This window comes from Thalia democratica, chromosome 4 (genome assembly GCF_965202585.1).
Source record: "Thalia democratica chromosome 4, ktThaDemo2.hap1.1, whole genome shotgun sequence".
Lineage (NCBI taxonomy): Eukaryota > Metazoa > Chordata > Thaliacea > Salpida > Salpidae > Thalia > Thalia democratica.
In genome coordinates this window covers 9400402-9412103 of record NC_139168.1, presented here as the reverse complement: position 1 = coordinate 9412103, position 11702 = coordinate 9400402, and the positions used below count along the sequence as shown (strand labels likewise).

The 11702-nt window shown below is 24.7% G+C and overlaps 1 protein-coding gene across 1 annotated transcript; it reads left to right on the top strand.

The window, feature by feature from the left end:
• The first annotated feature begins 2808 nt into the window (after positions 1-2808).
• On the top strand, positions 2809-11250 carry LOC145834904 (uncharacterized). Its single transcript, XM_082942432.1, has 10 exons — positions 2809-2943; positions 5019-5072; positions 5606-5709; positions 6182-6275; positions 6871-6945; positions 7770-7917; positions 8428-8670; positions 9150-9262; positions 9877-9993; positions 11065-11250. The coding sequence occupies exons 1-10, from the start codon at positions 2822-2824 to the stop codon at positions 11090-11092; spliced, it is 1098 nt and encodes a 365-aa protein (XP_082798558.1). The 5' UTR covers positions 2809-2821; the 3' UTR covers positions 11093-11250.
• The last annotated feature ends 452 nt before the right edge of the window (positions 11251-11702 follow it).

The window sequence follows — 11702 nt, the reverse complement described above, 5'->3', positions numbered from 1 at the left end:
TCGTTAGATTGCGTTTAAACTTTAAAAATATTTTTTGTGGATAACATTGTTTACAAAATTTAAAAAAGAGGCCGCAATGTTTTGAAAAAGGTTGCTTTCAAGAGATTATCCTGATTTTTTTGACACTCCTTTAGATAGTTATTGCATAATATAAAAAAAATCAGTAATGTAACACTTATGAACAATGTTGCAACAAATTAGGCATTCTCATAATGCATCAGTTTTTTTCAATCATTTAAGGTTATTAGATTATTTAAGTTATAATACATATAGTTTAGCTTGCAGCAAGTGTAATATCTAGACTGTTTTTTAATAGTTTTAAAAAATAAAAAAAGTTATGAAAAGTTTATTATTTTAAACTTCATTATTTTACATACTATCATTCAACTAGATATTTCAGATTTTTTTTCACCTTTGCCTTTTAAAATAACCTTATAAATATATAAATATGTCAACATCTTTGTTTAAGAGAGATAGACTGAACATAAGATCCTGTATCACATTGGAATTTATCAAAAATATCGCTATTGTTTAAGAATATCTATGTGTTTATATAAAACAAATAACTGAATTTATTCTTTCAAGAGTTTATTTAACAAACTAAGTTTCGGTCAAAGACCTTGTCAGTGATTAAAACCAAAACATAATAAACCAAAACTACATTGAAAACCTATTGAAAGTGAACACGTTTTTTATTTTAAGCCTATTTAGTTATTAAATAAATTTATAAAACAACTACGGTTAACAAAAGTATGTTCCTTGGAGACCTTTTAACTCAATGACTAGTATGCGATAAAGGCAACCCACGAAAATCGTTTTATCTTAGCATTATTGCCAATTTATATGTTTTTTTAAATCCCGTTTTTTTAATTTATTATTGGTTTTTACATTTAAGTATTCATGATTATAAAAATAGGTTCAAAAAATCTAGTCTCTTTAAATATAACGACTCTATTTTGACCTCAAACTTTTTGGTATATTTGCTGAAATGTTTGCATAAGAATCTCAAATGCAATATTTTTTAAGTAATTAATTCTTCCACTAAGCTGCATTAATTTGAAAATTACAAAGCATAGCTTAATTGTAATTGAACGATAAACGTAAGATTTTTTTTTTAGATTTAGTTTTTGTTACAAATGATTGACATTTTGTTAAAACTTTTTATTTTCATAATTTTGCCACATTTCTTTTCGAGTTACGCATGTTGTAGCTGACACTTTTAAATAATAGTTATGTTGCTTTATTTGTTTTAGTAACTTTAACACGTTTCATTTTATACCAATAAATTAATTTGTTGTATTTGTGACCAAGTAATTGAACAAAATTTACTTATGTAAATTTAAACTTTTTGGGAATAACATTATTCTTACTCATTTAGTTACTCTTATTTATTACTAATACTTAATACATCAATTTATAAATTCAATTAACAATTGAAAATCTCCAAAACAAAAAAAAAATTAATTGAAAAAATATTTTTACAAACAAAAAAAATAAATGCTTACAGTAATATTTTTAACAGTAAGTCTTCAACGGTTGTGCTTTTCAAACTGTATATAGACAATACAAACCAATAAATTATTTATCACTAGAAGTTAGTGTACTTACCATATGTTGATAAAACGTTATAACGAATTACTGCAGAAAAAAAAAGTTACATGTACAAAATTTTGAAATAAATATTTAAAATATTTAGCGTTTCTTGTGTGTTTTTTATGAAAAAAAATGTTTAAAACAGTTAAATTTAAAAATTTCAATTTGTACGAATTTTATACAATGTTGTTTACTCATGATAAATTGCAACTGTTTTGTTAACTTTTTTGAAGGTTATTAAACAATGTTTAAAATTAACTACATATTTATTAGTTTTAAACAAAAACAAAAAACATTTATAAAAATTTAAATTGAATAAAATATGTTTAAAAACTTTTTCGCTTTTATTTTACTTAAAACACATAGTTAATAAAAACTATATTTAAATATAGAATGTACGTGTATTAAACGACACTATATACACATAAGTGTTTTTACAAAAATTAAAGTAGCAAATCAAGCTAAAATTTTATGCTTATAGCTTTTAAAAATAAAAAAGTTTTCAAAAAAGCACAGTCAAACTTTTGTTTTTTAAACACACTAATTCTAAATACAGTTTAGTTAGGATTATATTACAACTCAAATTCGGACAATTAAAGATCAATCTTAAAAAATTTTTAAAAAGCAATAATTAAAAAATTAATACACATTCAAAAGAAATGTGTATGTAGGTCAACAACATTTTTTTTTTCAAGATACATCATGAAACTGGAATTTTATAAATTACTAAAACTTAATTTATTTTAAAACTTATTTTAGCAAATCTTAAAAAGTGTCTAAAAATTTTTTAAAATGAAAAAAGGCTGGTAGGTATCAAAAACACCTAAAAACGTTTTTTTTTTCAGAAATTGGTTAGTTTTTGATTTCCGGCATTTTAAGTTATGTTTTTAAACGTTTTAGATGTCGGAATTTGAATTGTCTGAATTTGAATTATCGTGTACCCGATAGTTAGTAAATCACTATAACCACAAATAGTTAACTAAAAGGTTATAATTAATGATTCTTTACTGTTTATTTAATTAAAAAAAATAAAAATTCAAAGTTAATCGATACCAACAACCATTAAAATCAAGCATACTTTACATAATCAGTCACAGAAGATGTGCTTATCACATCCATTATTTTATCACAAAGTTTACGACTGAAGATTCATATTAAACCATAAATTTTACTTTTCAAAATTGAATATTCAATGTAGGTGATGGCGATTGTGAACTGCAAAAGTATTATGACATCATCGAGAATGAAATTACTGATTGTTACGTCAGTTTGGATTACGTCATTCGTGTTTGCGTCACCAACTATCTGGTTGGCAACTGTTAAAGGGGATTCACCTAACTGTTTATGCAGGTTGATACTTTTTTTGAAAATTTTTCAAAAAGTGTGCTTATTTGTTTAAAAAAATCTTCTATGTAGACTATTTTTAATTGTTAAAAAAAATAAGCAACAAAACTTAAAAATATTTTTGTATACTGTCTTATGGCATAATTGCAACCTCAAAAAATTATACTTAGTCAAAGTGTGATTAATGCGAAAAAGGATCTAAGTTTCGTATATTCGTGGCGATCATCGTTGGCCAAATTTAATCGAGTAAATTTTTTTAAGATATAGAAAAAACCTTAGATAAGTATACATAACTATTTTTTATAGTATCCTAAAAACTCTTGTAAATTTAAGTTTCTTATTTTCTGTTTTGTTTGTATTAATCTGTGGGCAAAACTTTTTTTTTATCGATAAAACATGCACACTCAAAAACAAAAGTAAATCAATAGTTTTGAACCTTTTTAAGCGATTATTGTTTAGTTTAAGTCGAATATGTTTACGAGTCTCCAAAAATATATTTCTGTGATTAGACATTATAAGTTTTTTAAAAAGTAGTAAAAATTACAAAATTTTGCATATACAACAAACTATGATAAAACAAATGTTTATGCACTGCTTCGGTTTAATACCTAGTTTCGGTGAGCATTAGCTGACCTTGTCAAATAAATTCAAAACAGTAAATAATATTTAGACATTGACAGTATTGTGAATAGGAACACATTGATGCGTAAAAACATAAACAAAAGAATTTTGACATTAAGTGTTCAAGTTTTAATGAAAAATGCATAATTCATTGAACTTAATATTGGTATTAATTAATGAATAAATAAAAATAAAAATAAACTAATAACTAAATACAATATGAACGAAAAGACAACAAATTCTTATCAAAATTCTTAAAAAGCTAACAGATGATTAAAATGTTATTAATATTCTAATTCCTAGGTTTTAGTTTCATTCAAATAGAATAATAAAAGCTTGTTCCTATGTCTGTAACTCATTACTTCTGATCTTTTATTAATGTAATTTTTATCCGCTTGAAGAATCATTAGTGCTTCTTTTAAGCAGAATCTGAACGTTTCTATTCTGGGTCTTGTTTTATTTTCTTTTTCTAGTATTTTCCTAGTTAATTCGAAATTTTTGTTCTCAGTTTTCAATTTGTGAATTTATTTTGATAGTTCAGTTGCCTTTTTGTATTGCAAATAATTGCGATCTTCTGGATTGCTGTTCATCGTTGTTCTGTGGGTGGCCACTTTTTTTTTAATTATTTACAATCATATATAACAAACAATTTATGTCGTCAATTTTTTATATTTTTACATTCGTTTGAATCCTAACGCTAACCACTAATAAATATTTAGTTGAATAATTTATATTTACATTTATCCTAAAGCTGGTTACAGATTTTTGGATATTTAACACTTATATTTAATTATAAAGTATAATTTAAACATACAAGGTAAACAGGAGCATACTAATTAGTTCTTATAATGAAGATTGTTGTTTAAACATGTTACTTTGAAAACTGTATAAGAAGCTAGCTATAAGTTCCCGCACCGTTTTTTTCGAAACAAAAAAAAAAGTGTATGTAAAAAATCAGTTTTTAAAGATATAAAAGGTTAAACAAAACATTCGGTTGATTACGATTTAGGATTTAAAGTTTCTACCTAGGTGTTTATATTCATATATTAAAAAATAAATAAGTTTTAATAAGTTGCTAAAATAACTGCATGTATAACGTTGAAATATATTTACTCATAGTTTTATTCAGCTAAAATTTAGATTAAGTGGCTTTTAAATGTACTTTACATAAAAAAACCAAAAGCTTTTCTTTTTTTAAATTTGTATTTTTAACTATTAAAATAGATCAACTTTAAGTTTAAATAACTTTTAGCAACATAGTTGTACACAATTTTTTACTTATTAAGTATAATTAGAGCTAAAATGTATATATAAAGAAAAAACGATAATGATTTAAGAAGTATAGAAATTTTATTTTTTTTATTTCTTTAATTTTTTTTTTTTATAAAAGTTTACTGAATTAACTAGACACTGCAATATTTTTGAATGTTTCTTTTTTTTTTTTAATGTTTTTTTTACAGACTAAATTTCAACTTAAACGATACTGAGGTAGACGACATTGGAAGTTTGTGCAGGTTGTTTAGTTAAACTTTATTAAAAATTTTGTTATGGTAAATAATTTATGTATTTATATAAGTATGTACAAATTATAAAAAAAGTAAAAACATGTATATATCCGATAAATTAGTAAAATTATCATTAAAACACTCTATAATTGCTTAGTAACAAGTTAAGTTTTAATCAAGGCTTTTAATTTACTACAATAAATAGTATTTTTAACTACCAATAAGTTTCACCATGAGAAATATTCACCATACTTAGTACAAAGAAAGGTAAAGCAAATAAACAATATATTGAAACAAAATCAGCAACGCAATTGTTTACTCTTACCCTTAATTTTAACATATATTCCTACAAACATTATTATTGACAATATTTTGTAATGAAAATGTGTTAAATTATTTTTTTGTTACAAACTTTTTTACAAAACTTTAAATATCGAAAATAACTGTTAGCACAGGGAATTTCAGTAAGTGGATGTTTTGCAGCATCAGCAACTAAACTTAATTTCTTTTTTATAAATAAACTCCATACTTATAATTTACAGGGAGCTTCAATATATGGACGAACCCGTGTATAACGTCAGTAATACCCCAATGCTCAGATCTGAGTATGTGGATCACTTGGACGAATACGAAGCGCTGTTTGATGGTACTAACTTGATTTGTTGGGTGTAGACAAATTTTTTCAAACCTAATTAGACGCTTCAAATAGTTTAAACTGTTGATATATATTTTTTATTTATTTTTGAGTGTTAAAATTTGACAATAATATTTTTAGTCTCTTAACTCTGAGTTTTTTTAAACTAAGTCATCTACTAAGTAAGATACTTTTTTAATTTCGAACCCTAGGTCTAACAGTTATAGTTTAAAAAACATAAATTAAAGTTTAAAGTTCATTTAGTACAAAAGTTGTAAGTAAAAAATATTATTTTTTCGTTAGTTGGCATAGAACAATTTGAAAAAGAAATCCTAGAATTTATATTTAGCATCATGTATCTGTATATCATATCTATTAGCTGGCAATGTATTAAATTTTTTGTGTTGAATTATTTAAAAATTTACATTATACTCATAAAAACTAATGCTATTTAAAGTTTTATAAAACGTCATTTTATTTTTAGAAGATGGTAGCGGATATTACGATGATGATGAGGATTTAGGATCAGGTGTTTATTACGAGTATTATGACGAGTATGGACAACTACAAGTCGCACAGTTTGTTATTTTATTATTTTAGATTTATTCTTTTTTATTTTTTCTACGAATATTATGACGAATATTGACAACTACAAGTCGCACAGTTTGTTATTTTATTATATTTTATTCCTAATGAATTCTTTTTATTTATTGCGAGTATTATGACGAATATGGGCAACTACAAGTCGCACAGTTTGTCATTTTATTATTTTTACTGCTTATTTTTTATATACGAATATTATGATTAGTTGGGAAACATTTAAGCTGCACAGTTTACCAGCTTTATAATTGGTTTATTACGTCAGCAAATTAAGAAATTTTAAATAAATTTTAGCATTATGTATATGTTAAATATAAGTTTATACATTTAAACTTTGAATTTATACTTTTGCAATTACGGTATTTCACACGTAAAACAGATGCTTTTCTATAACATAATTGATTTTGTAAAGTTATAGTTTATTTTTAATACTTTAGTAGTGTGTACTGCTTCTACTTAAAATAAAACTAAATTGTTGATTAAAATCAGTAAGTTTGTAATTTGTTGTATAAATTTTCGTTTTAATAAGTATCTATGTTATACTAAATGAATCAAACTTATCATAATTTTTAGTACAACAGGTATGAAGCAGTTTGAAGAAGGTTATTACAGCTACACAGATGAATATGGAAGAGTCATTAAGAGAGTGTAAGTCTTTTATACTGAAATGGTCTTATAACAAAAAAAAAAAAGATTATTATAACTACACTGGTAAAAATGTAAACGTTATTAGGAGAGAATTGGTTTGTTCTATTGAAAAAAAAACTGAAAAAAGATAAAAACTATTTATTCAAAATTATACAGATAAATATGGAAGAGTAATTAAGAAAGTGTTAGCTTATTTGTATTAAGTGATTTTATAACAATATAATAAATATTTGTTACTGTTATACTAGTGAGTTTGAAAAAATAGTTAAAAGTGTGTTGTTTGTTGTTGTTAATAAAATCATATTTACTTATTAAAATTATTTATTGTTTTTCTAATATCAAAAACTAATGTTTAATTTATTTTAAATTAGTGAAAAAGGTTTTATGTCTAAATATTACCTTTGGATAGCTAATATCAAAAGATCTTCACGAAACAAGATTAATAAAAGAACTTTTTTGTTATGTTTCTTTGCGTTGTAAGTGTAGCATAAAGAACGTTAATAATTGATAATTTTAAGAACTTTTATACGGTTTTTATTTTATTTTTGTAATTTCATCTACGATTACAATTTTGAGTAATTTAACTCTCTTAAACTTTATATCGCAATTAAAGTATATTTTATTGCAATTAAAGCAATCAACACAAAACAAAATAGCTATTGTTATTAGAAAACATATATCCGGAAATTTTTCTTAGCTTCATTCTTTGGTTTCTTAGTTTATGTGTTAAAACAATCGAGCAAATACAAAATTGTAGTGAACAAAATCATAGTTATCATAAATTTAAATTTTTTATTTTAAAACTATTTTAAATATTTCCTTAGGTCTCTGCAATTCATGCGCGATAGGAAGCGGAATGTGGCAAACTTCATCAGAAACAGGGAGGCTTGCAGCACTTCCGAACACCAGAGGGCGGAATACAGAATATCAGCTCTGATTTACTTTTTCTTCTTCTATTTGCTGCCCGCAGTGGTGAGTATACTGTTTAATGGTGTTACAGCATTTCAATAATCAAATGAGAAAAATAAAATAAAGTTTTGTTATGATATTAAAACTAGTTTCTTTGTGCTGTAAGTGTAGCAACGTCAATAATTGATAAATTCAATATAAGGCTGTAATATAGGTTTAAAACTAAGTCGTTTTGAACTATACTTTTTACTGAGATTTCCTTTGTTTTGATTCATTGCTCTATGCTATGGTGATTTGTATATTAAGTTTTTGTTACTCCATTAAAAACAAATAGCTGAGAATATTTTAATCTTATGTTTTCGTTTGTTCATAGAATTCATCACTAGATTTTTATATTTGCAATCATTAAGTACTAAATACCAAAGATTGAAAAACAAATAGTTTACAGATTTTAAAAAGAAACTTTTATTAACAGTCAGTATAACAATTTCTATACTATGCACAATTAAAAACAAATCACTAAGGTATAGTTTTACAGTTTTTTTTTTACTATCGTTTCAAATGATTTTTCAGGCAATCATCACACTCTACTTGCAACTCCTCAGAAAGGGTGTGAGCAAAAAGCAACGGAAAAGCAACAAAGCAGAAGAAGAAAACAAAATGCTGGAAAGTTGTAAACCGCAAAAAAGAAACGAAATTTTGTTCAGACCCCGTACACTGTTGACGCCAGTTTTGTTATCAGTTTCTTTTATATTCTTCTGGCTCCCTCTTGTCGTTGTTGAGTTGTTGAAAACATTTGGAATCTTTGCTGAGACTGTAAGTTGAACTAACTGATTGTATTTAGATAAGCTAAAACAATTTAAGTTTATAGTTTGTACAAAAGAACAATTTTTGTTGAGCTTGCTAGCGTACCATGTTTATTACCACTTTGTAATACTATATTGTACAGTTTAATTGTAACTTAAATACAATCGGTATAAAAAAATGTCATTATTTTTTTAAACTACCTTTTTTGGATACTTTTCAAAACAAAACAGAGAAAGATTGTGAGTTGACAGACTTATTAACCAAGTTTCTGACTATATTATTAAGGATGTTTTTTAGAGTAAAGCATCAAATAGTTAAAGTTTTTGTAAAACATAATGATGTTATTCAGTTTGCTTGCGTGTATTACTATTTTTGTAGCACTGCATTGTACATCTTAGTTGTTACTTAAATATGATTTGTATAAAAAATTGTGACATTTAATTAGTAAACTTTTTTAGATGTTAATTTTTACAACTATTAATTGACAGAAAGGGAACTGTGAGCTGATAAACTTTTTAACACAGTATCTGACGTGGATCCAATGTGCTATTTGGCCACTTTTTTACAATTTCACCGCCAGAAAGTTCCCCTGTCACATCAGGTTGGTGAAAAAGTAGTATTTTTTGTGAAAGAAAGATATTTAGTTCGTATAAGCAACTTAAAATATCTCTTAATTTTTGAGAACAATAAAAAAATAAAAAGTTTTTACCCTTTCTTATCAGATATATGTGTAAAGCTGTTTTATATTAAACTATAGTTTTAAATCAAACAAGAAAAACCTCAAAATTTTTAAAGATAGCAATCAGGCATAGTTATTTAAGATCTTTTTACAAAACTTGGTATAACCTTAAAAGCTAACATTTAAGAAGTAAATTTTATTCAAGTAGAATTAAAAACAAAATTTATGTGTAAAACAAAACATTAAAACACCACCAAATAAAACAAATCTTTCAACCCTCTTTGCTGTGCAAACAAACACTGACTAACTAACATTACAGCAGTGACTAGATTATGCATATTTATTATAACTGTATAACTTTTTGTAAACCGAAACACAAAATAAAACAGTAAATTAAAGATTGTCTTTGTGGTAAGGCATTTCTTCCCACTGTATTACAGAAACATTATTAATTAACATTATTAACGAATGGTTTATTTGTAAGAAAATTATAAAACCGTCAAGTTGAAAACAAATACAATTTCAAAATCAAACAGCAAACTGAAGAGATTCATTTGTAAGAGGCTGAACAAAGATGCGGAGATCAAACCAGCTGAAGAGACCGGATCTTTTGTGTCGACCTCCAAAGAAGAACACTCCGAAGACGAAACAAGGTGAATAAAATAAAATAAGTAAATAAAGGCAAAAAAAAACTGCCGACAATTTAGTACTAGAATTAAGTTCCTTGTCTTTGATAAAATAAATTGTTAAACTACGAGCTTTTATTGTTTACTAAATAATAAAAGTGATTGGCTGGCGTGTAGGTCGATGACATAAAAATGTTTCTATTTATTATTTCATTTGACCAAAATTTTTGAGCGTTGATTTTTTGTCATGTTAAATGTACTATATGTTTATAGAATTGTTAATGTTAAAAAGAAACTTTTTTATAAATAAACAATTTAAAAAATGGTATAGAATATAAAAAGCAGTTTGATTTTTTTTAATTTTCACCAAATAAACAATCGAAAGATTCTACATTTTAATGAAAAAATAACTTAGTAGATTTCTTCAACTAAAGTTTTTAAATGTAAAATTTATTTTTGTTAGAGTTTTGATCAAAACTTTTACTATATTTTACGCTTGAAATCTTGATACTGTATTCTAATTATTTATCTTATTTGTTTATTTGTGAGTTTAGTTGTAAAAAGTACATCTTTTTAACAGTGTAAACTATGTTTCAATTTTTTTATTGTAAATATTGTTTTATAATAAATGTAAACTGCTAAGTTTTATATTATCTTATATAATTAAGCACTAAAAGAATTATAACATAGCTTATCTATTCAAACTGTTGTATAATACAATTTTATTACTGTATTTTTAAAACTTCTTTAATGTCTTAATTTTAACATGTTTTAGAAGCATAATAAATTTTTGAAAATTTATTAAACTAGGACTTTACCAATTTTTCTCTTTTATTTTTTGTGTTATTATTGTTTGTCAAAATCAGACGAAAAATAAGAATATTTATATTCAAAAGATCAGCTTAACTTAAAAATGTCGAAAAAACTTTACTTTTAATAAATTAATTTTTTTAAAACAATAAGTAAGAATTAAATATTATTTTATATATTAATAAAAACTATAAGATGTAGAGAAGTGATCTAATAGTATAACTATATTGTTTATAAGGTTTTGAAACATTATTTGAGATAGATACTTGAGTTTTACTTTTGTTTCAGGTCATTGACTAAGAAGAATGGAAACTAAACACAGAAGCTGCTTTTCACTGTTTGCCATTCTTCAACAAATTCCATCACTATCATTTGAGCTTAAATAGTTGATTAGTTTTATACATGGTGTCTAAAGTTTTATTTATTGTCTCAAAAGTGTTTTTGTTTTAATATACTTAAGCTTGAAGACAAACATTTCGCATTGATAATTTGAGAAACAAAGAATAGTATTCCATAAACAAACAAAAAACATATTTTAAAAGTGTTTTAGTTGATAATATGTTTTGTCCAATAAATGCCATTTTGAAACCAGTTAATGTTAGCATAAAGATCTTTTAACAAATAGATATTCAAAACTTGCACCAAAATTTCGATTGTTTATTTTTATGTAAAACTTAATCTGTGTTAAAACACTTCAACTTGTCTTGCTGGTACTTAGCATAAATTCAACCATATTACAACTTTCAATCATTGTTCGAGTACTAAACGCTAGAAAAACTTGTAAATAACCAAATAGTTAATAACATCTCGACTTAGAAACTTTTTCGTATTTATACTGCTCGATAAAATTTTGTTTTGCAGAAGTTAAACAGAATCATGATTCGAATATACATATAGCTAACTTGATAAAAATATTATAAAGTCTC